We start from the raw sequence: 27,951 nt of genomic DNA, 5'->3' as shown, positions 1-27,951 counted from the left end.
CCGGGCCACAGGCAAAGACTGCACCAGCATGTGGGGCACGAGTGCGAATTAAACAAAGCATACACAAAGGCTGTATGATAGCACTGTTGGTGACAATAAAGGGAGAGAATCCTGTTTTAGCATACTAACTCTGACTAATACAACTCCTATACTTTATTCATTTTGAGGGCAGCCACACACCTTCCTACACTACCCCCTGAGAAGACGACTTAGACAAGGAGACCTGGCAGAACCTCCCAGACCTGCTGATCCAGGTAAACAGAAGACAGTGGACCAAATCAAGAGTGGGGATTATACCATGTGATCAGGGAAACCTGGGTCAAGGAACTGTCTATAATGAAAGGACCTGAGAACTCCTGCTACAGTGTCAAGTTGTCTGTTACGTTTAGGTGCAGTAGCTACAGAGGAATTTCAGCAAAATATGCCACACATAATGAGAACATTAATTTATAACAGGATGTGGGCAATGACTCTGCTAGACAGTGCGGGGTAAGTCATGATACTTCGCTGAAATCTTCAGGAGTTTCTGGTTGCGAATACATAGAAGTGGAAAACCCAGATTGGCAGGTTACCCCTCCAGATAGAGTGTAATTGACTGTATAGATTAAACGGGGACATAATGGGCACAATTAAAGTAATTTTCTTGGAAACGTTAACACTTAGCTAGGACAGTCTCTTGGCTGAAAAGGATTGGCCACCCAAGTTTGTTAGAACTTTACCACAAGGGAAAGATGTGAATTCACCATCTTTCTCTGTCCTTATTCCTGAGCAAGTAAAACAAGATCACGCTACAGAATAGACAATTGCACAAGTCCCTGCGCTATACCGTAACCATGTGGGCTGGAGTAAGGACTCTTGTCATCATGTAATACCCATAAGGTCAACCCAGCAAATGCAACCACAATACCAAATAAAACATAAAGCAAAAGCTCCAGTGAGAGAAATTATCTCACAACCTGAGTACCAGGAAGTAACTGAACCATGTGCATCTCCCATAAATGACCCTTTATTTCCAGTAGTCTCTGAAAGCAGGGATCTAACCACTTTTTCTGAGCTCAGTTCTCAATACCATTTCTGCCGGCTCACCCAGGGGTATAAGAACAGTCCAGGGCTGTTCTCTGCCTGTATAACATCAATATTGCATGATATTAATCCAGAAGCATTGTCCTATGTGAATGACATATACCTTACGGATGATGACTTATACATTAATCTAAACAAAATAGATCGCATTGTTTTGGGTTTTGCTGAGCATGGTTCCAAATTCAACTTTAAGAAAACTTGTCCTTTCTGAGTATCCTGTTTCTAGGATATGAGCTATCAAATGAGGGGAAAATCCTGGCATCACAGTTCCTACAGAAGTGTGTCCAATTACAACCACCAAATACTATTAAAAAACTACAATCCTTGTTAGGAGTCTTGAATTTAAGAGGAAAATCCATCTCAGACTATTCACAATGCATAAAACCAATTACAGTTTAACTAGTCTACAGTTTCACAGTAAACATTAGATACCAGAACATACACAAATTCTCAGATCACTACAAACTGGCATGGTTGCAGCATGACCCTTATACACACGTGTGAATAACATTAATTTGGTCATCGCATTGTTTTGGGTTTTGCTGAGCATGGCTACAAATTCAACTTTAAGAAAACTTTGCCTTTCACAGTGTCCTTTTTTTAGGATACAATGTATCAAATGAGGGAAAAATCCTGGCATCATACTAGAGGTGTGACCAATTACAACCACCAAATACTATTAAAAAACAACAACCTTTGTTCAGCCTGACAGACACTCTTCATGAGGGGCAAAGGACGGGCCACGCCTGGATGCCTTATTTAAAGCAAGTCTGATTCCACTGCAGATGATTATCTGAATGACATAAATCAGATGGCTACTTGCCTACGTATAGCAAAAATTAAAGACATGAATGAGCCCAGTATTCTTTCAATTGCACGATTTGACAATTGACAAAATCAGTGAATTACACAGAACAGCTCAATGGTATAGTACAGAATAGTACATTTAATTCAACACTTTCAGATCCCAACAGGTGGATATTGTGGCCAGTGGACACAAATGGTTGTCATGCACGTTTACAAACTCCTCTCAGGGTTTTAAAGCAAGCAGACCAGACCCTTGCTGTATCTAGTCACTGCACACAGAAAGAGTCACTACTTAATGTAGGTAAGTTATACCAACAATGGTTGAAACCAAAGGTTACTCAGTCACAATGGTGATGGAGGTCCCGTCTGCTGAAATCTAAATCGTATTATATCCATGGGGATTTAGATTTCAGCGGAGTGAGCCGTCCACCAAGTTCGAAATCAGGACCATTTTGTCTTCTGCAATTGGCATCATTCAAAATGACATGTCTTTTTTATATCATGGGCAAAGTCAACTTAGAGCTATTATACAGTTAAGCTGGATGTTGCAAAATCCTAAATCAAACTGCGTGCCCTGGAAGCACATGAATGCAAAAGAATTGTTTTTTGCAGTTTAATTTAATATGCAAACAACAGATAACAGCAAAGAAAGATGCTACATACACAGATCCTCATTATGAGTCAGGCGGTCAGCGTACCGCCACGGTGGAGTTGGCGGCTGCACCGCTGTGGGCCCGGCGGTGAAGACCGCCACATTACAAGTTCTGGAAAAGTACCTGCAGAACGCAAGGAAGTTACCATCCAGGCCGCCACAGCAGAATTGCTGGCTTGACAGGCAGCAGCCATCTCCAGCCTGGCGGTCAGGCAGCATCCGACGACCAGATTACGAGGTTGCACACTGCCTTGATTTCTGGGGTGGAACCACCGCCACCAAAAGCCTGGAGGAAACTAACAAGATAAAGGGAACACCCACCTTCAGGAACACAGGCACGTCCACGGGCGCCATGGCACGCAAAATGCAACTCCTTCCAATCCTCTACCTTGCCCTGAACACCCGGACCAGCGATGGCGACCACAACACCAATTGTAAGTACACCAGCCTAGTACACACTGGAGGGAACACACGCACACGGGAAGGCATGCCCACACACACATGCAAACAAACACCCATACCAACACACACACACCAACACCCACAACCACCACACATACATGGAGAATGAAAGCCAGGACTAGGTAGGTAACAACAACACCAATGGTGTAGTGCCGCATGATAACCATATATTAAAAATTTGATAAAACATATATACATAGGGGCCCAAAGGACAGTACAACAACCATAGTGCCCCAAGCACACTGGGCACAAGATGACGCCCCAACTTGACTCCTGACTGCAAAGTGCAGACCTCCACAGGGGTCGGGGGAGTGGGTGCGGGGGGGTCCTTGGTCTTGGAGGGGGCCCTTTAGGAGTACCCTCAGATTGAAGGTCTTGCCCCTGGATGGTGGTGGCTTAGCAAGGGGCTGCGGCTTGGGCTTGCCCTTGGATGGTGAGGGCTTGGCAAGGGGGCTGGGCATAGGCTTGGCCTTGCAGGTGGTGGAGGGGCAGGGGCAGTGGCAGACTGGATGAGGAAGGCTGGGCCAGAGGAAGGGTAGCAGGGCGCTGGGGGAGGGGCAGGGACTGGGTCAGTGGTGGGGAACAGGGAAAACTCACGCAAAAAAAGTTTTTGGGGGAACACATGGGAGTCACTGGAAAGACATTTGGGAGTGGGTATGGTTGTGAGGTGTGTACGTGGGTGTGCTATGGGTGCTGGTGCATGGGTGGATGCAATGTGTGTCCTGGGAGACTGTTGGGTGGGGCAGTGTGTGCGTTTAGATGTACTGGGAGGAGGTGGGAAGGAGATGCAGGGAGATGGCAGGGGGGAAGTGTGAGTGTATGTTTGGATGGTGTCTGCAGATAGGGTGGATGTGCTGTATGTGGGTGTGTTGATAGTTGTTGTGTCTGCGCCAGTGGTGTATGTGGTGCATGAATGGGGGTCAGAAGATGCAGTGATGGTGGCAGTGAGGGCACACGTGGCTGGAACAGTGACTGATGTGATGATGACTGCATGTGTGAGTGTAGTGTCGACAGTGAGGGGGGAGGTGGTTATGGAGTCGGTGCAGGGTGTGGGTGTTGACATGTCTGCATGGGTTTGTTAGGTGTGTGCATGGCGGTGGAGGCATCTGTGATGCCTATGTTTGTCCTTGCGCACCGTGGATTCACGTGGGTCAGTAGGTGTGCCTTGGATGGGTGAGGGGAGAGGGATGTGGGACTGGGAACAGGTAGCTGGAGGGGGGACAGAAGATGAAGGGACACTAGCTGACGTCAACAAGGAGGCCAGAGCCTAAAACAAGCTCTGTAGGCCAGACAAGGCACTGTGAATGCCTTCAAGGAACACATTAGCCTGTTGCATCTGGGATGCCAGTTCTTGGATGGCATTCACAATAAGTTGTCTGCCCCACAGAGATGGACCTCAGGAGGTCAATAGCCTCCTTATTGAGGGCACCACGGCTGACTGGGAGCAGGGGCAGAGGTGCCTGCGGCGAAGGAGATGCCTGCCCTGCTGGGTGAGTGGGCACAGGCAACTGGGAGGGGAGCTACAGAGAGGGCAGTGATTGTGGTATGGGGGGTGGCGGACAAGGATGGTGCTGGGGTGGTCCTAGATGGTTCCACCACCACCAGGGAGCTGCGTTTGGAAGAGGAATCAGAAGATGTAGTGGTCGATCCGGTCTCCCCTGTGGCACTCCCCTCGCACTCCGTCCCACTGGGTCCCTCGGCTCCGCTGGTGTCAGCCTCCTGGGTCCCAGAGGCTACAGCTTCCCCACTCGCCGGTGCCCCTTCTCCTTTGCGAGATGATGCTGATGCACACAAAGATAGAGGAGGATAGGGAGAGAGAGAGAGAGACAGGGTGCAATCGGTCAGTGCCAGCACGACAGTCACACAGTGTAGTACATCTGGATTTGATGCCATGCCATCATACATTTTGCCAACCCTGAACAACTTACTACTTGGTGACACCATTGGGGATGGAGCAACAATGCACATGTCAACCACTGACGGTCTAACTGAGGCATATCTTGACATAAGGAGTGTCATACCAGCCACACCTGCCCAGTACCTGCCCACTACCCATGGCCGTTGACATGCATGCAAAGGACTGGACACCCAAGAGGATCCTGCACGACTAGTTGGATGGCCCCCTTGGCTAATGTCAAGAAGCACTGTCACCACTTGGTGCACCCACCCCACCAGCCATGCAGTGCCTGCCAGCTGATTGAACTCATGGATACACCCTTGGCACAGTGTTTGGCCAGGACCAATCACAATGCCCTGACATCCCAGCTCTAAAGATCCAGTTGCCATGTGCTGGCAGGCAGATCCAGCAACTAGGTGGCCACACAGTACTTCATTGAGGAGTCTGCCCCACTACCACTGACTGCATGGCATTACTCACATCTGTGGTGTCAATCCTACCCAGATGGACACAGCCCATAGTGGAGATCAGTGTACCAAGCATCCACGCTACAGCTACCCAATGGTGCCCATCCAGAGCCACCATGTCAACACATGTCACAAGTGAGAGTGAATACTCACCCCCATGTGGCTGCTGTGCTGCCCTCAAGCGCCCATCCACTCAGAGTAGGAAAACGCTAATATGTGGGCCATTAGGGGGGTGATCATGGTCCGATGGGCACCTCTCCCTCTTTCTGCAGTGGGTGCTCCGCTGGGCATGGACACCGAGGTTCCGCACCTCATCCATGAGGACCTCTTGGACCCAAGTTTGTTCCCCCATTTTTAGCTTCAATTTATATTTTACACATTTTAGTTGTAGCACTTTCAGCAATGACATTTTACACATTTTCCTTGCATGATATTCTTATCGGAATATGCTGTTCGAATGTCTTGTTTAGTTAGCCTTTTCCCGACATTAAATCCATACATACTGTTCAAGGCTAAGAACACTGTACACAATATCCTGTTTTTTGTGTTGCCCATCCAGGAGACAGTTTCTAACATTCAGACATAGCAATGCATCGAAACTGTGCTTGTAGCCCAGTGTGGGATGATTATATAAGTGATGCAGTGACCAGGAAAAGACAGATGGGCATTCCTCCTGCAACCATCCTGGGACAAATGCTGTATCCGACATGCAGCTTTGGTGGCGCTCATCTTCCAGCTTTCTGAGAGAACTGCCATTCACACTGCAGGCTGACTCCTGACACCATCTCCAGGTATGGGTATAAGACTAATCCCTTAGATCGGACCAGGCAGAACGGTACATCTGCTGTGCTCTCAGCATAGTCTTAGGGTTAGGCAGGAACCTCTTACATTTATTTACCATTGATAGAATATTAATAGTCTTTACCATGTTCATTATGCTGGTTAATTTGCTTTGTTCCAGCTGCCTAATTATTGCAGCTCATTCTCTTTATGCAAGATTATGATTGTTTCAATAAATGTGTTGAAAACTTGTGTCTCTCTTGTGTTTTCACCTGGGCATGCATGAGTAATCTGACGAAAGGTGATATCTGTTTCCATGACTTTCCGGGGGAGGGGGCAAGGGGTCAGAGTGTCATGTTCAGCAGTGGCGGTTTTCCCATTAGGACTCTAGGGCTATGTCCCCCTGCTTTATTATACCAAGAGTGAATAATAATCTTTTATTCACTCTTGATATAAAGTGAAAATGCCATCTAGCAGCAGCCAAAACAGCTCTGCTACATAAAATGTCTCATATCTGACACAGGCATGCAAAGGCACCTGCACCAGCCAGGGCTGGTGAAACCCCACTCCTGGCCTCAGAGCCCTGGCATGCCTCAGTGACTCCCAATCTGTGACGTGGTAAAGTGTCACAGATAAATTAAGTCATGGGCATTGTAGGCTTAAGACCTGCAGTGCCCTTGACTATGTGCGCATTTGTGAGTAAAAGTGAGTATATCAGTGAAGGAGATAATCCAAGGGAGGACAATGAGTAACAAGAAGAGTACAAGTGTGAATGAATGAGTGAGGGAGAATGACAGGGATTATAACAATCATTCAAGTCTGAGTCTTAGGGAGTCAGAGAATGAGTGAGACAGGGTAAGTCAATGTGAGAGTGAGTGAGACTGATTGAATCAGACTGAGTGAGAATGATTGTGTCTAAGTAAGTTTGAGTCAGGATGATAGTGAATGAGTGAGTCAGAGTGAATCAGAATGAGTGTGAATGAGCAAATCAGTCATTTGCACTCAATCTTACTCATTCTCGCTGATTCGCTCAGTCATGCTCATGCTGATTCACTCATACTCACTCATGCTCACCTAATTTCCCTTATTCTCATCATAACTCACTCATCCAACCTGATTCACTCAGTCCTACTCATTCTGATTTAGTCACGCTGTGACTCACTTATACTGAATCATTCTCACTCATTCATTCTGACTCAAACAGTCTTACTGTGATTCAGTCTTACTCATTCAAAGTCAGCCAGTCATTTGCATTCAATCTCATTCTCACTGAGGCTGACTGTGAATAAGACTGAGTCACAGTGAGACTGATGGGCTTGTCGGAAAAGGAAGAGAGGGATTCAGTGGAGTAATAGAAAGCGAGTGCAAATTTTGATACCTATAATATGAGTTTATTAATATGGCAATTTTTTTTGTAATGATAATAAAGAGAAATAACTTTATTATGTTGACTTATGAGTATTGAGCAAAATGAATACCATTTGGGGAATTTCTCTTGTTTAAAAAATGTTGCAGGGTAGTGGGAGATATGGTGTTGCTGTGCTAAATGTAATAACGATCAGAGCAGTAGTAGGTGGCTATGTTTACACGCCAATAAGATGTTTTCATGCATGTATGACAAAAACTGCAGTTAAGGATAGTTTGACAGCTAAAGTTTTGAAATTCGAGAAACTGAAGAAGGCTGAATTATCTAAATGGAGGAATGGCATGACCTTTAAGAGCTATCTAGAAAATAAACGTATTACAAGGGGGCTACATATTCTGATTTTCCCTATCTTTGATGATTTGCTTAAGGAGTGGGAGGAGAATCTGTACTCTGCTTCCTTTTCAATGACGCAAACCTTGATTAAGAATGCAGAAAGGGAGGTTGAGAAATTGAAATCCCACATTTTGGATAAAGAGAATGAAATCAAGGAAATAAATGTGGGTGATCTTAGAAATAAAAACTAGGAGATTTTGAAAGAAGAAATGAACAATAGCCAGTTATAGATTAAGGAAAGGAAGTTGGGGAAAATGAGAAGGGATGAGATGACTATGAATTGCATAATGTGGGTGGATTAGTGATGGGATTGCTTTATCCTTTTTGGGACTCACTTGTGAGAGACACTTACCTGTGGCAACAGGCTCATTGCCTGGGCATATTTGATAAGCTTGTTCAAAGAGGGCAGAGGAATTCAGTAGGGTAACAGAAAGGGAGTGCAAACATTTGATACCTATAATATGAGGTTCTTAACATGGCGATATTTTTCGAATGGTAATAATGAGAAAGAATTTTCTTATGTTGACTTATGTGCAATGAGCAAAATGAATACCATTTGGGGAATTTCAAATTTTTAAAGAAAGGTATAGGGTAGTGGGAGCCGTGGTGATGTTGTGCTAACAGTAATAATGATCAGTGCAATAGTAGGTGGCTATGCCTACACACCAATAAGATGTTTTTATGTTTGTTTTTGAGTGTATTTTTATATGTTCATTTTCAGCCCTGATGAAGTTACCTGGGAGGAAATGCGTTGGCTGAGTTTTTTTGTATGAAGATTTTAAATAAAGGAATTTGGACATTACACTATGGCTGCCATCTTGTATTGATCTTTAAAGGAACATCAAATTAATCATAACCTATTGATACATGAATAATTCACTTTGGGACTGTTGTGTGTGTTTCCTCCATGAAGGTTTACATACAGATTCACTTAATTTTTGCTTTCCAAACTGCTGAATGTGTACAGTTCTTTTACTGTTATTTACATTTGGTTTTGTGTTACAAAAATGCACCACCTTTCTTTTCACACTCTTTGTACCCACAAAACCGCCACATTATTCACTTTACTTTTCTTTCTCTAACCTCAAAGTGAGTTCGTAATCACCAATCCTCATGTTAAAAAAAAAGCAGAATCAATTTGTCAGAAGATTTAGCCTGACATTTGACCTCTGTCTCTGAAGTACAGGAAATGTGGCAAGATAAATACAGAATGGAAAGGCATGTTCATTTACTGCTTGGACTTTCAGAACCCATGAAAGATTGTCTCACGACCCACCGGTGAGTCGCAAGCCACAGTTTGGAAACACTGGGTTAGATAACAGGTGTATGATGTGAGAAAGTAAAGGAGGACAGAGTCGCTAGAAGGATTGGTAAGTGTACAATGCAAAGAAATGAAAAGGATAGAGTCACATGTCGGAATAATATTTGTAAGACACAATTAAAGAAGCCAGTATCAGGTAGGAACAACAGACGTACAACATGATCAATTGGAAGATCCCAAAGTCACAGGTAGGAATGATAGGATTACAACCTGGGACAATACAACAGGGCAGCCCCAGGTAGGAACTTGCAAATGTACAACCTGAGTAAGTAAAAGAGCAGAGGCACTGGTAGGAACAAAAGGTGCAGGGCATGAGGATGGGAAAAATCCCAGTTGCAGGGAAGAATAGTAAGTGTAAACTCCAAAGGAATGGGAGAAGACAGAGAGTCCAGGAGATAAAGGATAGGTTTACGCAATGGGGCAAAACAAAATCAGAGGCTGGATGACAGGGAAATGATCTGAGAAAGTAAGACTACAGAGCCACAGGTAATACCTCCCTACATATTTTTTTAACTCAGTACATGACAAGGAACACTTTTTGTGCACTGCAGAAAAGGAGCTCCCAAGACATGCCACAACTGCAAAACATGCAAGCAAGTTGAGTTCTTAAGCTCCAAAATTAGGGGTGTTTACCTCTCCAAACATTTGTTTGAAAAGAAGTGCAAAACTGTGCATTTCAATTGAATTTAACTGCTGTAACTGTCACTCCTGAGGCAGTTGTTCCAGTAAAGTGCCAGTTTCCTTGGTGCTCATGGGTTAAGACGCAGGAATAGCTGAAGGTCAACCTCATCACATGGTTCAGTTCAGAGATATTAAAGTACTTCCTAACTTAACTGTAAAAATAAATACATTTTAAAAAAAAGATACTAAGGAAATAGATCACTTTCTGATCTTTGTTATGAAAAAATAGAATTGCCTTTTCACACGCTCTTCAGAGCAAATGCCATCCAATCACTATAATCAGAATGACAGCTTTGTTACTGGCTACCAACACTTCCACCAGTTTGTAGAATTCCCCCATCCCAAAAAGCATGAGTCTTACCAGACAATGCAGCCAATACAAATTTACAGAAATAAAGAATTACAGCACATCCCATTTTCTGCTATGGTTGTACGCCAACTGCTAGAGATTGTACCACATGTAGTGTGTCTTATGACATTATACACATTTAATGTAGGTGAAATGTGGGATGTTTGTGCTTCTGAAGACAAAATCAATCCTCACTGTACGCCTGTATTGTCCTCTCTCCCCATTCAGGCGGTCCTGAGAGAGGACAATACAGGCGTACAGTGAGCGCCCACCTTTGATGCATGTCTGACAAATAAGGGGGCACTCCCTCTCCAGGACATCAGAGGCCAATAGCCTTTAGGGACAGGGCCCCCTCCCAGGTAGCTCCCGGGCAAGGTAGGCCCCCCTCTATATATTTTTATTTTTATACATTTCACAGCACTTATTCATACACTGAGCATGAGTAGCAGGGATCCTTCGCCCTGATGAATGCCCCAAGACTTTCCTGAGCTCATTACTGAGGGCAGAAACATGTCGGCTCCTTCCTCCTAGATAGGTGACCCTGTGAGTCCTTGTTCTCACAGAGGTGTCCCAATCTCCACTTTTTTAACCACATCAAACAGAACCTTTATTAAATAATTACACAGGTATCTGTTTAGGTGTTTCTATTCCTTAGTTTAGCTGGATCCCTCTATTTCCAGAACCAGAATTAATTTACGCACTCCCTCCTGTTCCTTTAACAGTGAGGTCGAGTCCGCCCAGGTGGCACTGTCCTACCTGGGTGGGGCTAGGTGGTCATATGATGAAGCATGACACTATATAGTGTGTGAGACCACCTAGTCCGTAAAGTTAACTCCCCACCATGTCCCCCAGACTCTCCACAGCACCTTATTAACTGATACCTCACCTCTAATAGAGGATCACGAGGGATCTGGTGTTGCAATTGATACACCATTGATTCATCCGTCGTTACATTCAAAGAACCCTGTACTCTCTGTTGTGATTTTGTAGTGATTTTGGGAGCCGAGTACGGTTGTGTTCCCCCTTTGCCTTTCCCCTCGCTCCCTCATACTCTCTCGTTGTGAATTGCGAGTTGCATGATGGCCTGACTTGCTGACTCCTCCTTGGAAGAGTGAAGTTCACCTGAGAGAATAAATTAGTGTTTGTATACTTATGAGTCTACTCAGTCCATGAATCTAACACAGTAACATCTTGATCTTGACTGAAGAACTATATGGAAAGTGAACACAAGATTCCGAAAGCACAACAAGGACATGCAAATGGCAGTTAAAATATATATATATATATATATATATATATATATATATATATATATATATATATACATACGCACACACACACATACATACTCATCTATAAATGAGTATAACATAACACTGAATAACCAGCATATCTATTTGGGAGAAATCTTGAAATCAGATTCAAGCTGCAAATAAAGATGAAGACAGGTAAAGGTTTACACTTTTAAGAAAGTGACACCTGACTTTAAGCTGAAAAGAACTTACCAATTTACATACAGTGGTCCTGTCTTATAAATCTGGGATATTTTAAAGAATAATTGGAGTGTGGTATGGGTTAAACATCCAGCCTATTATCTACATTTTAAAATTAGTTTTAAATTATAGAACATTTGCTAGCAGATGCCATTTCTGATTTAATTAAAGACAAAAAAATTATATTCTTCCGGGCATTCATAATAATAGGGACCATATGTGTTACATTTAATATTTCGAGCTAATAATAGGTGGCATGCATTTACTAGATAATACCTGTGTGTGTTGACTGGACTGAAGCACAGCTGCAGTTCAGGAACAAAAACATGTGCATCAAGTAAGATTGCAAGCATTCAACTGCCTCAGTGTTTGAATACTAATATTCTACAATGGAAACACACAATGCAAAGTACAATCTTAAGATGAGGAGGAGTCACTGGAAAAATGGAAGCAGCATGTTCCTCTTGTTAACAAAAATAAAATTTCTTAAAACAATAGAACTAGTACCTCAACAATTCAAAATACTTACTGTAAGTTCTGCAAAGGAATAACAAGAAGATGCAAAGTAACAAGTTATGACAGACAAAGAGTACTCAATCACAAGTAAACTGGGTAATATGCGTTAACTTGAACTTCTATGGCGCATGCTTATCTTTCCTTCCTGACTTGTTTCTCCCTTCATCCTTCCTTTCATATTCTTTTAACCTATCCCCATTGCTTTGACAATCCTCACCATATTCTGAATTCCTTACCAAAAATCCTGACTGCATATCCATTAGGACCTCCACTCTTGAAGGGGCTCTGCATGTTTTTGACACATTTTTAGTGTGGTTATCAGAATCTTTCACATAAATCGAGTCTCCAGCTTCGATTCTCTTAACATCTTTGGCAGTTGATCTCTTGCCATCATAATACTTCATAGTTTTGTCCTGAGTAAGTTCAACTAAAGGACGACTCTTAGCTACATTTTCCTAATTCGGAGACCTTTTACAAAATTTGTACAACCACAGAAGACAGAATCAAGTTGCTGGTGGCCAGCCTCTCAAACCTTTGGAAGGACTTGCATCAGTAGATGAACATGGAGTAGTAGGATAAGACCACAGCATGCTGTGAATGGCTTCCTTTATGTCAATCCTCCCGCACGCCACCCACGGCACACATTCTACCAGCACTTTATGTATATGCTCAACAAAACTATTTGCTTGTGGATAGTCAAGTGCAAATCAATGATTTCTAATATTTTAGACTCAATAAACTTTAACATTTCTTTCCAGATACATTGTTCCCCATTGTCAGATACTCCTTCACAATGAAAACCTTTCCTCATAAATACATTTTCAAAGAACTTTATTACAGTATTAATGCTTGGCTCCACAAAATTGGGTTTCCTGCTATAAGAAATCTACCACTAGTATGACATAATTATGCCTGTCACAAGTTTATCAGATACTTTAAAGCATGACTGCACTCCCACAGGCAGTATTATATGATGTGCCTGGCCTTCTATGGTATACCTTGTTTCTTTATATAAAACTTCATCACTTTCCAGTGTACTTAACCATTTATTTTCTGATTCACCACAAGACTCTACAACACCCACAACAGCAATGAAACATTTTTTCATCTGCATATGCTCTTGGAATATCTTCAATTGACACGGGTGATCTTGACATATAATTCACTGTTGTGTTTTTTTCTCGTTGAATGCAAGTTACCTCAAAATTATACTACAAATGTTTTGATGCTAAACTGTACAATTATGTACTGCACCACACACCCATTTAAAATATAAGCTAGGGGATTGTTCTCAGTTGGTAATACAAATATCCTTTGCATACGTAATTCTTAAATTTTTCTACAACCCAACAACAAACAACTCTTCCTCTGTGGCAGAATACTTTCTCACTGCCTGACGTAATTTTAGAGACAAACCCAATCCTTTCCATCTCTAAAAACAACACTGCCATAATCTTGTCATTACTAGTGTATACTATTGTTTGGCAAAAGCTTTTGGGGTCAACCCCTTTCAGTACTTTACTTGATGCTATTTCCTTTTTTAAGGTATCTTCACATGTTTCATACCAAATCTCTCCTTTTCTCTACACACATTTCAATGCCCCTGGTCTTACTTGCATAGTTTTGAGCAACCTCACAGGTCCAAAAAGGAAGCAATTTGCTCGCTCTTCTTTGACTGAGCACACTCACAATCGGCTGTGGTTTTACTCCCATGTCAGACAACACATAAGCAAGATGTTTGAGTTTGTTTTTCCCAAATTCACATTTCCTATTTGTATAGTGGAACTCCTTTGTAAACAGTTCAACACCTCAACTAATTCTTCGGTATGCTCATCCTTCTTTTTTACTGCCTCCAGGATACTATGCTTACGTAGGGATTGAGTCTAGGTGTGGTCAGAGTACAAGATTCTCAGCTATGCACAAATTCAGAACATCAACAGCAGGGCGGGAAAGAGGTCAGAATACCACATTAGCAGGTAAATGGAAGCATAGGAGACCAGGCCCGTGGAGGCAGGGGACCAACTGATGGGGTTTGCTGGACAAGAGTCGTGAGAGGTAGTGTGGCAGATCCGGGGCTATTTAGGCAGTCAAACAGTTACACATCTCCTAGTACGGTTTGTATGTTTTAATGTTCTCACATATTCCATTAGTTGCCACCGGGCTTCGCTCCTTCATGTTTGTTTTCAATTGCCCCCCCCCCCCATGTGTTAGTGTTGATTGTCCTTGCTCCTTCTCCCTTGCACCTCTTTATGTATCCTAGATCCTTGTCCTGTTTCTCCAGTCTTTCAGGGTTGCATCCTGGCTACGCCTGGGCTCGTCATCACTTTTATGATGGAGAAGCAATATGTGGTTGGCTGTACTACCTCTTGAGTCATGAGACTGTGCTGCTACCATCCTGCAGTATTCCGTGAATGAGACTACCCAGGGCAAGGTCCATCAAAGTCTAGTCGGAATCTTTCTCTCTTCACCCTAACCTCTCTAGGTGTGATCTAACCTCGCTGGGTTACATCTAGGGTGAATTTGAAGACTGGTACGAAAGACGTGCTGTGCTTATGTTGCTAAACCCCACTACTAAAAGGCAGCTGCTCCTTCAGTGCTCCTCAATATGTTAAACAAACTTCTAAGAAATAACGAAGCAGCAGAAGCTGATCATAACGAGATTGTGTAGAATTGAAACCTCCGACTGGGCAAAAATGAATCTATGTATTGTCTCAAATCACGTTCAAGTTCCACCTCATGATAAGACAAGGCTAGTCTCCTCCACCACAAGTGGTCATTTTAGATGTTGTTGTATTTAGAGTTGAAATCATCACCAGAATCTTTCCAAATTCTGCTAACTCTGCTTCCAATTTCATCTTCCTTCTAATCCTGCTTTTAATAGCTGTTCCTTTGACCCTGACTTAAGTATTATTTCAAACAACCATTAATGACACCAACCTAATACTTCTAGCCCTTTTTCACTACATAAGCTTTACTTTGTATGACCCTGTCTTTAAACTTCAGCCAAGCTTTAAAGACCCCACTACTCCATTATGAGAACCTCATGTAATGCAATTTCCCTGTAAGGTGGGGGGTCCAACACTTGGCTGTCCCAATTAATTGAAAATAACTTCTCAATGATCATGGTTATCCTTGCACTTAAATCTACAAACGAATTCAGTACATGACCATAAATATTTATTTTAGGGAAGGGGCCTACACAGCCCTTCATGTTATCACTAACAACCAAAATCAAGTCTTTGTTTGTACCTTCATTGGCTTCTACAACACGAACGATATTCTGTTTATGAATCAGACTTTGACAAACTGCCCAACTTTCGTACAGATCACGCATAGCACCCCTAGCCGACATGTGCCTTTCCTAGCCTCATATAATTGGTAGCCACATTTGAAACAAGTATCCTTTTCCTTAAAAAATGCCCTTCCCAGAAAACCCAGCATTATGATTTTGTTTTACTGTTAATGATGTCCTTTCTTTTATGCTGCAATAAAGGAATGTTCATTCTTTTGCAATTCTTTAGGGGGAAGACTGTAATCAATCAATGCTTTCTTCTATGTCAGTATTCGGTAAGGCATTCTTCTTCGACAGTAAGTGCTGGTGACCTTTTTATCCCTGCATCCCACAACAATTTGGTCTCTCCCTAACTGTGTGATGAAGGTTTCAATCTTGCACTCCGCCACCCGAATATGTAAGGCAGCTACCTACAAGTCAACAGGTTATCCGTGGCGCTGCTCACTAGTGAAAAATGTGTGATGCACAACTTCCGGGCAAAGTTAAAAATCAAAATGGACCTCCAAATAGTTTACAGTATACTGATATTCATCCAACTCCTCTTCTGCTTTCAGGACTTCCAAAGAGAGAAAATGTAAAATATGCCCTGTCCATTCAAATCTTAGCCTGTTTTCTGGTGACCAGATTTTCCTTTCAGGATTTTATCTATTGCCTCTTATAGCTCCTAAGTAATGTTTGAATGCTCTGAACCATGGTTTCTATTTTAAGGGCTGTTCACCAGCAGATTTTAGAAAAGTTGAATGGGGTTCACACATTGCACGTTGTGCTAGATTTTGGTTGAGAAATGTTGAACAAATCCAATCCTTAGGCAAGTAGCACTGCAATTCTTTGCGATACCTATGGAATCAATATTGGAAAGCATGCTTTTGGCATACATTTAATTTCAGTGATACACATGATATACAAAACCTTGGCCCTTGTGGTTCCAACCTTATATACCTGTTGAAGGAGAGTGGGTCCTCTGCTACAGTGCCCGAATGGATAAACATCATGCCCCAAAGGCACACATCATGATTCTTACGTTGATATTTTGTGAGCAGATGTGCAGGTAGCAAATTAAAACACCAGGGATATGAGAGATGTGTGCTCATTATTAACACGCATTGAAGAATTTCAGACTTGGAATCAGGTATGCACATTTCCTTTGTGGACAGCATTTAAATGTCTTTGAATATCTATCCCTGGTCGCCTGTCATATTCAGTCTGACTGGCCCAGCTCAAGATGGTGACATATCGTGTGTGCATTCATATGTGCTTCACTGTGTTGGAATGCTAAATCGTGGTACTGTAGATTGCACACCCACAGCGCGGTGAGCCAAGCAAAGACTGCCAGCAGTTGAAAAGGAGTAAAAAAACAAAACAAAAAAAAAACTCTCTCTTTGGCTCATTTGCAAGATGTCAAAAAGAATGTGGTAGAACAATTCTTCCTTGGTAACCTGGTGCGTTCCATCAATAGATCTGAGTGGTAATCAACAAGAACAGATTGTGGTCTTTTCTGTGAACATGATGGGCTGATATCGCTCATCACAAGTTAGTGGTGGTTGGACAAACCCATTGTTCACAAACGGAAAAGGATGCTTTACTACAGCCAGCGAATTATATGCAGCATCAAGTAAGATTGCCTGCATTCAACAACCTCCATGTTTATGTGCTAACATTCTACAATAGAACCACACAATGAAACATAGACTATTATAATGAAGAGGATTCACTGGAAAGATGAAGCAGCGTTGATTAAGTCCACCACACTCTGTTACACAAATTATAATTTTCTGGAGCTGTTCACCATCTCCTACATTGATCATTTCTGATGGTCTTCACTGATTGCTTCACAGCCAGTACTCTATTCGCAAACTGAGGCCAGACAGGAAACCAAAAGAGCTGGCAAACTGTTCAAATAAACCCCACACGTCAGGAGCCAGAGACCAGTAGGGGAACATTGGGGCATTGTTGGTCTTGGCAACCCAGCAGGCTCTGGAAGCAGCCCTTCAGCCTGCAGCCTACCGGGAAAAGGTCAGAGCAGCACATAGGCCAGAACTGCAGGAATCCATTGTTCTATAGTCTAGCACATGGTGTAGTTTTGAGCCACCTTCTCCTCCCATAATACCCCAGAGAGAAGATCATAGTGTGAGCTCCCACCCCGCAAAATTCTTTCCTCCAACAGCCACCTGCTCCTAGTTGTCCTAGCTGCCAAGTGGACTGTGCTCTCATCAGCATCCTCTTTCCAGGTCCCCTGCTGGATTTTACCTGAGTGTCCCATGCTCTGGCACCCCCGCTTCTTCTGCGCCACTAAGCACACACAATAAAAGACGTCTTTATTCTGCTGATCTTTTTATACAAGCGCTAAAGGCTTTTCTTTGGGTGCATGATGTGTATACACGGGCAGACTGAACCGCGAGAACTTAGGTCAAAGGTAGGAACAGCAGGAATGACGTGTACAACACAAAGAAATTAAAAAGGACAGCTTCACAGGTGGGAACCACACGTGTAAGTAAAAGAGGTCAGTTACAGGAAGGAACAAGTGTACAACATGCGGAAATTAAAAAAGGACACAGCCATGGCTGATGTATGATGTAAGGACATGAAAAAGGAAAGTCAAGGGTAGATACGATAAGTTTGCAACAATCACATGATAAAATGAAAGAGGCCAGCCACAGATAAGAATGACTCGTGTATAATGTAAAGAAGTGAAAGTGAATGAAGTCATGGATGAAGTGGCATGTGAATTATGTGGAGAAGTAAGAGAATAGAGCAACAAGTAGGCATGAGTGGTGTGCAAAGCAAGAGAGTCACGTGTAAGAACAGCTGTACGACAAGTTAAAACGAAAGAGCGCATATTCACAGGCAGAAAGGACCAGGTGCATACATCAAGTAAAAGAGGAGTGTCAGAGGTTGGAGTGGGTTCCATGACAGAAATCAGGGAATGTGTGTAGTGCAGTGAAAGTAACTGTAATTGACTCACCTGGGGTTGAGGAACACAAACAGAAGAAGTCACTTTCAATCAAGACTTTTTTCAGTCCGTCATCGTCCAGATCCTTACTAGAGGGCACTGGGCATGGGCCTGCTGCTTCTTGAATGCCGTCACTCACTAACACAGATGCTCGATTTTCTGGAAAACACACAGCAATAGAAGGTGGCTTATCAGAACAGGTGCACCACCAGTTTATAATCAGCCCCTACTCTTCACCTGTGAGTCTCTACTAATAGCACACTGGGAAGAAGTGGAGGTTTATTGGATGCCAGATAGCAAGTAGAACTTAGCAATGATTTACAGCTGGTGGGCTGAGGTTCTCCTGTAAGAGCCAACATGTACCAGGCAGTATCAGCCCAGACTAGAGACACATGGGTGAGTAGAGCTATTTGTCTCTTCTGGGGTCCCACGAATCTCAGCTGACACCACTCTTCCTTAGTATTTACATGTTCCCTCTAAATAATAAAAACTAGGACATTCTTGTTTGCAACATCTAGAACATTAGAAGCTTTTACACTAGGACTGTGTTTTGTGTAACTTGGAACAGAAAAGACACTACCTCCAGAAAGTCATCTTCTGAATTTTGGGTGAAAAGTAAGTTGGTGTCAGCTTAGTGCAGCAAACTCCCTGGAAGATATTGCTGACATTTCTGATGGAGGTAAAAGGGTCCAATTTGATGAACAGCTTTGTAGACCAGAGGGTCTTGAGCAAAATTCTTTGGGTACATTAAAAGGTAATATCTGTAGCACCAAGTGTATTGACATATGCAACACAGAGGGCAGCTGAACATGCAAAACATAGTACATCAAAATGTGTGACACTAACAAATCATTACATGTCACCTCAGTTATCAAGACCTACAAAGTCTAAGGTGTCAATAGCTATACAGAGAACCATAAGCATTACCAATGCTCACACCCTTCCAATCAAGACAAAGCTATTTTGAATTGAACCTCTAAATAGCTGATCAAAAAATAAAAAGTTAAGACAGGCAGGAGGCATGACAGGAAGCGGTTTTCAAATCTGAAATGTTCCACCTCAGTTGCTTGTCAACAAACCATCAGCAAGGTGTTAATGCATCTTAATTTCTACCTTTGTTTTCCTTTGCCGGGGCGTAAGTGAGAGGTGGGGGAGGTACTGATCAAAGCAACACCTAAAGGTTTATTGTACATTCACATCTGTCTCCTTTGTAGATGATCCAAGATGAAACCGAAATACAGATGCCCTACAAAGTTCCTGGAGTTGTGCCACCATGCGTCCTGGTTTTGGTTCACTGAGCAAGAACATAGTTAGTTCAACTCCCAGCCTGAAATGTGCTGGTGGTGCACGTATAACTCACTTGATCTGGAAACTAGTCTTTTCTCAGTGCCAGCATTGTCTATACACGTAGACTATGGCTATTTGAGAACCACGATAATTTGTCCCACAAATACCTGAAGAAGCATTTTTCAAACAACTATCACATTACAATATATATGTGTGCATCACCTCGACTTGGCATACCTCCACGACAGGCCTGGATGATGATGACTTTGGGTTTATTTCGCAGTCCCTTGCAGTTCTTGTTGTTGAATAGTTTAAAGATGGTGTCAACATAGAGGACATCTGCATTCTCATCTTGGACACCTGTATTCTCATCTTTGAAAGCTGTGCCACAGATCCTATCCCTAAGACCATGTGACATGATGACTATGAAAGTGCTGTCTGACTTATCGTGCTCTGCACGCATGGAAAACTTTGTAAGTGAAGTCTCCATGTCCTGAAACAGATAAAGAAATAAGAATTTACAAATGGTCATGTCATTTACATATTGCATTTATCTCTCCATATACAATACTTCCAGTCTAGGTAATCAATAAAATCACTGACAAACTGAAAACATTAAAAACTGCATGAACATCACTAACTCGGTTGGTTACTGTGATATCTGAGGGTGAGCCAGAGTAAACAGTTAAAAAAAACATAGGACTGCTCCAAAACCTGGTTAGTAGGAAATAAGCAAACAGCATATAAGGAATTGAGTAAGGTCTGAAGAAAGAAGGAGAATGTGAAGTGAGTAAACACAAAGAAAAGCACTATTTAGAAGACAAAGACCTTAGGGGAACATAGTAGAGCAAACCTACATATGTAGACGGATAAAGAGAAGAAAAGTTTGAGGAGCTAAGAGGTTTGGAGTGGAAATAAAGAGGAGCAGTATTAGGAGCATAAGGAAGAACAGGAAGGGAAACAGAGCACATTTTTGGAAATAAGGGAAACAAAGTCAGGGGATGAAGGAAGTGAAGAAACAGGGGAACAAGGAAATCTAGAAATAGGGGCACAATGAAGAACCGGTTGAAAGAACCCAGGAGGTGCAGGTTTAGAGGATCAAAGAAAAGAAGAGTTGGGTAAACTATTAGATGCTGATACAGAAGAGAATGGCTAAATCAGTAAGGAGCAAAATTAGGAAAAGGAAGAGTTAGTAGTAGACAAGAAGGTGCAGAGCTAGGAGAACCAAAAGAAGATTTTGGGCCCTGTGTTCACAAGTAAAGAGAGAGACTTCATCTGGAAGGGTGGTTGTAATTATTTAAGGAGCGAAAGGGATCAAGGAAGAGGAGAGATACTTTAAACTAGCAGGGATAGTGAATGCAATGCAGCTCGGGCAAAATGGCCATCCCGGCATACCCCACGGTGCGGGGGGCCCAGTCTCATCTACAAGAAGGGGGAGCCCTCAGCTTGTCTGTACAAGCACTTGCTGCATCTTGTCTTGTAAGCATGTTTGTGTGTCTGATTGACCTCAAAGTGCTAGGTCAGGATGCTTTTGCTTTAACCAGGGTTGTGTATCATTTTAAGCACTCTGGCATAAGCTTCTGTAAACCCTAACGATTGTGTCATGTGTATTTTGTATAATTTCTTGAGGGGGGTTATGTGTACTCCTACCGCATAACTTTGTCTCATGCAAGACTTGGTTCTAGCAGAAATGCCTTCTTGGTACAGCCTGCCATGGCGGGATGCACTGCACCAGGTCACTGCTTGACTTACAGATACTGGTTGCCCATAAGTATCTCACAAGCCTTTTGTACGGTAGTCCACACCTCATTGGCGAGCGATGGACAGAACACAGTCATACCGGAAGGCTACCTCACATTATTTATACTCATGAGTAAATGGGAATCATGTGACAAACAAGCATTAGCAATGCAAGGGGTCTCGCATTTGCTCAAGTTAGAGCTATTAGCGTTGTAAATCCCTAACAGGAATTTTCTTTTCACATAAATTAAAATGAATAGTAAAACAGTTGACATAAGCGAGCTCATTCAAAGCACCATGAGTATGAGTGCGAAGGAGAGACACCAAAGGAAAATGAAGTTCGCTCACAGCCAAACCTATCAGCAATTGTGCAATTATCCATGTAACAGGGGCAGTCTGCAAGGCGGTAACAAAACCACCCCAAGGAGGAACAAACGTAAAGCATATACCAGTGATAACAAAGGACTTTTGAAAGGCAAGCCTACGAATTAGTGAAAGTGTTGGGCTTGCAGTGGGTGTTGTTAAAAGCCCACAATACTTACAACAGGTCAAAGAGCTTGTACGCTTGACCTAAAAACGCCTTTTTGATGCTCCCAATTTGCACACAGAAGCATTCATTGCATAGCAGTTTTCATAAAGACCATAATTTCAGCAGAAATTGCGCATGTTGTGCAAGGAAAAGAACTAAGCTACTTTACTCATCCCTATCTCAGTCCTTCACTGTGAGCTTCCAGAGATTGCTCCTGTCGAGAAACTCCCAGTACAATTGTTGCAAAGGGTGCTTGACACAAGCAAGTTTGAGAGCAAGCATCAAACATCTTCAGGGGTCTTTGAGGGTCAGTGAAGATTTATTCTGTGCGTGTATGTGTTAGGGACCAGAGCTCTGAATAAAAGAAGTGTATTTTGTCAGAAATAGAGAGGACCGATAGTCACAAGACTTGAGCATAGCTAGTCAGAAATGGTGCAAGTAACAGAAAGAGCATTCTCATCACTTCTGGGTGTTTAGAAACAATCTACAGTCTATGAATCTAAGTCCAGAGTCAAACATATTTTCACAGAAACATACAATATTGCTTGTGGGGGTCTTGTTAGAAGAGCTATTCAGTGTCTCAGGAGTGTGGGATGTAAAGGGGCTTCCTAAGAAGGTACTACCAAGCTGGTACCACTGAGTTGGTGAATTATCTCAAACCACTAGGAGCGCCTTTTGCCGAGATCCATGTCCAAGCTGCAGATCATGTAACGATCTGTCTGTGACCCAGAGGGCTTCTTTCTCTCCCCAGCTACTAAGCTCACCACCCCCTGCCCACAGCCGACTTCACTTAAGGATGGCCAGGTCATTTTAGGTTAAGCCTACTAGAAAGCACTTGCACTGTCTGTTACAAGACATAAGGGGAGCCTACCAAGAATATGCAGGGGCTTGGAGCTCCCCAATCCTGTGTCTTTTTCATGTCCCAGCTTGTCAGTCTGTTTTTATCCCTCCTATGAAGCACTGCCTCTTTATTCTCATTTTTGATTGGCTGGCTCCTGTGGTTCCACTGCTTACTTTTGAAGCACTACTTTTTTTGTTTTGGTCAAGCACTGTGAGAGTGCATGCTTTTTCCAGCTGTCTCCCTTGTGTACTTCTCTCCCCCGGCACTCCATTCTGCTCTCTGTTGTCCATGTGCCTCTCTGTGACTATGTCATGTTGCAGTCGCCTTCATGTACTTCCCACCTGTTGGTTTTTCATCCATGTGCAAGTCCTCCACGTGCTCCACACTGTTCTCTTGCCCACTGCTTCTCTTTCCCACCTGCACCCTCCTGTCTCACCTGTTGCATCTCCTCCCCAACCCTGTACTCACCCTGTTGCCTGCCCACCCATGTGTTGCTGCCCCACCACTTCACATTACTCTCTCATCCTTCCCAAACCCATTCCCTCTGTGTTGCTTCCACACTCCCATCCCAGTGTAGTTTCAGACCCTCCATGTTGCTTCAGCAACCCCATTGCTTTCCACACCTGCTTTTTTCTTAAAACCAAAAAAAATTTGCACAGCTCTAATCTGTAACTAAACTGATAAAAAATGGCACGCCATTTTGTAGATGTGCACATGTGTGGTGCCTACACCTACAAAATTACACGGACAGCCACATCAAATGCTTTTTTTAAAATTTTTATTTTATTTATTCTTTATCCATGCTGTACAGCATTAGGGCTAAAAATCATTGGCAAACCTAATCGATCCCAAATATGAGACCTATCGGCTTTGCCAATGGTTGTTTTGTTTAACTCTCATTTTCTCGGCCCTTCAGTGTTGCTCTGAATCACAGTGTCTGTCCATAGTCTCTCTCTTTCAGTCTCTCTCTTCCAGTCTCTAACTCACACACAGCCCCCTCTTTCTCACTGTATCTCAATTTCTTTCATTCTTGTGGTCTCACTCCTTGTCCCTCTCTCTCCACTCTTTCTTGTGTCCATTACTTACCGATAATGACATTACTCCTATTCCTAGTCCCTCGCCTTCCTTCTTAGCCAATGAGGCCCCCTGCCTCCACTAGACCCCTCCCTTCCTAAATAAAACAACCCCTCCCCGTCCTGTATGTAAACAAGCCAACCAGATACTCAGTTGTTTCCTACTGCGAGGGTGGAAGGGACCTAGATGGAAGGTGAGGGAGTACGACTAGGAGTCAATGCCATTATTGGTAAGTAATGGACTCATTACCTACCGTCCCTCTCTCGCCTTCCTTCTTAACCAATGAGACATAGCAAGTAAAAACAAATGGACAACTAAGTAGCAAACACCCAATCTTTAATAAAGCGTTCAGAAAATACACAGAAACGCCTCCATTTCCTTATAGAGGACAAAACCCTGAGACCCAATACATTATCCAAACGTTCCAGCTCAGCAATCCGATAGTGATGAGCAAACATGGAGGGAGTGGACCAAGTTGCTGCCCTGCAAATTTCCACCACTGAAGCCCCTGTAATTCAGTCACTGTTGCTGCCATACTGCATGTGGACTGCTCCTGAACACCTGGAGGAGAAACCACATCCTTCAGCTCATATGCCAACAAAACCAGAGACTAGATCCACCTACTCAAGGTAGCAGTGGAAGGCTTCTCCCCCTTCCTAGCAGGACCAAAATTAATTCCCTTTACGGAATGACTTAACGACTTCTACAGCAAAGACCATCGAGTCCAAACAGTGCATTCTTCATTCCTCATCAGAGGATGGCTCAGGATAAAAAGCAGGCAGGATCACTTCCTGACTCACCTGAAAAGCTGAATTGACTTTAGGGATGAAAGAGGGAACTGGAACAAGAACAATCCTGTCCTGAAAAACCTAACAGAAAGGAAACTTACAGGACAAAGCCCTCTTCTATCCCCAAGTGCCTAGCAGACGTAATGGCCACCAAAAAGCAAGTCTTAAACATTAAAAGTTTAAATCAACACTCTCAAGGGGCTCAAATGGAGGCCCAGTCAAGACATCCACATCCAGCCAAAGATTTCAGCTAGGGAAAGAATGAACCGGCATCGGAAACAAGTTCAACAGACTCTGAAAAAAACTAGGCATCAGCCTCTCATCATCCTTCAGATTCTTCCAAGGACCACAAAATGCCTGACTCGCTGCCCAGAGGACCCTCAAAGTGGCAACCGACAAACCCAAGCTAGCACCATCCTGTAAAAATTGCATAGTCAGAAACAGATTGGCCACTGTAGGATCCACCTGTTTCCTCAAACACCAAGAAGAGAAGAGCTTCCAATGCCTGGCATAAGATTGCAGAGTGTACGATCTCTGTGAAGCCTGCAAAGTCACAGCCAGCTGCTCAGGAACCCCCAGATAAGTTCAACCTCCATGCAGTCAAATGCAATTTCCTCAATGACCCACTGCTTAATTTGTGCCGGTGGTTACTGGTGCTTAGCACCGGCACTTATTTAATAGGGCCGGAGCTATTGATTTTTTTTCCTCAGTGCGATGGGCCCAGTACTTTATAAACAATAAATGTACCTACCTGTCCTGTCCTCCTCATTCGGTTCATATACCTTTTCGGCAACCCACAGGCATTGTCTCCATTTCATGGTGTGGTCAAAGCACTTTCAGTTTGCTGTTTCTCCCTATGTCTGGTGGTGGATCAGAGTGGCCTGGGGTGGATTTAGGACCACGCAGCATGGTACTCGGCTCGATGGTGCCACCACCGGTTTATGAACAGCGCTTTGAGCACCAGCACATATTATTCTACAAATTAAGCACTGCAGTGACCCCAGTGGAGGGATCTGAAAGACAAGTAGAGAGAATAACACCGGAAGAACCCACTCCAGCCCGCTCCTCAACAACTGCTGAAGAGGGAACCAGTTTGCTCGTGGCCAACATGAAGCCACCAAAATCAGCTGCGCCCTTTCTCTCTGGACTCTCACCAGAAAAGCCCTAATCAGTTGAAAGGGCGGGAGGCATAAAGCAGCCTCTGAGGCCAAAGATAAGTCAACCTGTCCACTGCCCAAGCCAGAGTACATCGACTCTGGGAACAAACCCTCCCCACTTTCGCGTTCCCCGGGGAAGCAAACAGATCTATCACTGGAAGACCCCCATCTTAGCACCAGTAGACCAAACAGAGATGAGCGTAGGGAGAAATCCTTGGAGGATGGAATTCCCTGCTCAACAGATCTGCCCAGATATTGTCCACCCCCGAATGTACAGGGCATGTAGAGATAGAACAGAAAGTTGTGCCCACAAGAAAATGTCCCGAGTAATCTAATTCAGAGTCCTGGACCTGGTACCCCTCTGCCTGTTGATGTAAGCCTTCGCCACCAGATTGTCCGTTTGTACCAGCACCGCTCAGGAGCTCCTGAAAATGCACCAGGGCCAGAAGAACAGTTTACAACTCCCTCTAATTCGTGGACCTTCGAGGCTCCGGAAGAGACCAAAACCCCTAACCAGCTCTCACCTCAGCCAAATCCCCCACCCAGAAAGACTGGAGTCCGTTATAACAACACCCGACCCGCTCCACCACAACAGTTCCCCATGGACAGTAGCTGCCATTGGGATACGTTCCTGAAGACTGACAGCCCCTCAAGACCATTGGGAGAGGATCCAGTTGACTAGGCTGTACAGTTTTTTTTTTTTTTAATTACATTTTTGGTACACATCATATAATCAACAATCACAGAACAAGTACTTAGTATCTTCACCATTATGCCCATGTTATTCTGTGCATCATCATACATACTGCAGTTTTGTTGTGTTCACTCCTGATAGCTATGCTAATCATTCTGTATTAATCACACATAAAAGCAGAGTTGGCAGGACCACCCGTCCCTATGGTGGTCATATGAGTAACAGGGAGGAAGGGAAAGGTGAAGGAGGGAGGGGGGGTTAGAGGAATGTACGCGCACTCTGATAGCACTTATAAGTTCATAAGAGTACATTAAATGTATGACCTGACAGGAAATTCTCTTGGGGCAGGCCGATGAAGCCTGGAACTGCTCAGTAAAACCGCCTCTTCTAGGTCTGAGACATAAGATGCACCTGGAGGGGCAACCATATATCTGTCAGACAGGAGCGAAGTGGCATCATCTCCCAATAAGCAGTTAACTGCTCCTGACAATACGTTGCGCCCTCCAGCAAGTCTGCCTTGCGTGATGTGTGCCCTCTCCCCCAGTTCATTGCTACACTGCGCTTCGCCACGACCAGCAGTAGTCCCACCAATCTCATTTGTGTGGTCGGGATGTCTTTAACATACCCTAAAGGTGTAAACTTAGGGGTCCAGGACCCTCAGTCCTATTATGTTGTCAATTGCTGCTAGCACCTCGCCCCAGTAGCCTTGTATTCCACTGCAGCTCCAGGCAGTGTGCCGTCAAGTTGGCATTTGGTGAGAAGCATCTAATACATCTATCATCCGCTTTGAGACCCATGCGAAAAAGACACTGCAGTGTATAGTATATGCGGTTTAAGAACTTGAAATTAATTAAACGCAATCTATAGTTGTGGGAAAGATCACGCATTTGAGCACAGCAGTAATGCCAGACGTCATTTCCCATGGTCTCTCCCAGGTCTAATTCCCACTGCATTCGAGCCTTTGGATCTGTTGAGGGGTCGGTGGTCTCCCTACTAGCATACAGCCCGGGGACTAGTCTACATGGTGATGGGACCCTATATAGCAATTCTAGGGCATGAAATGTCTGTGGTGCAGAGGGGATTCTGGATTCTGGATATCGCATACTCATCTCCGCTTTTATTTGTAGATATGTTAACTTGTGCAGCGCTGTATTGCAGGGTTCGCGAAGTGCAGCTTCCAAAGAAATGAACTAAACCCTCCCCTCCCCCGGAACAGAGATCCCAGCGTGTTCAGGTCCATACTGTTGAGATGTGCGCAGCCCCCCCGCCCCTCCCCCCACCTCCATCATCTGCACTTCTGGGACATCCGAAATTGGCATGAGAGGGGCATAA

At 43.7% G+C, this 27,951-nt stretch overlaps 1 protein-coding gene across 6 annotated transcripts in view; it reads right to left on the bottom strand.

Moving 5' to 3' along the window:
• The window catches only part of LOC138286506 (caspase-1-like), a 264,088-nt gene that overhangs the window by 60,901 nt on the left and 175,236 nt on the right, over positions 1–27,951 (bottom strand). For all 6 annotated transcript variants that reach the window (XR_011202003.1, XR_011202004.1, XM_069226848.1 and 3 more), the window contains exons 5-6: positions 20,034–20,289; positions 18,522–18,668 (exon numbers count right to left, since the gene is read on the bottom strand). Coding sequence is in view for 4 of the 6 variants with exons in the window: in XM_069226848.1 (XP_069082949.1) it covers positions 18,522–18,668; positions 20,034–20,289 (403 nt within the window). In the remaining 2 variants the exon portion in view is untranslated. The remainder of the gene's footprint in view (positions 1–18,521; positions 18,669–20,033; positions 20,290–27,951) is intronic.

This window comes from Pleurodeles waltl, chromosome 3_2, assembly GCF_031143425.1.
Source record: "Pleurodeles waltl isolate 20211129_DDA chromosome 3_2, aPleWal1.hap1.20221129, whole genome shotgun sequence".
NCBI lineage: Eukaryota > Metazoa > Chordata > Amphibia > Caudata > Salamandridae > Pleurodeles > Pleurodeles waltl.
The sequence above is the reverse complement of the archived record's forward strand: the minus strand, read 5'-3'. Positions and strand labels throughout refer to the sequence as shown.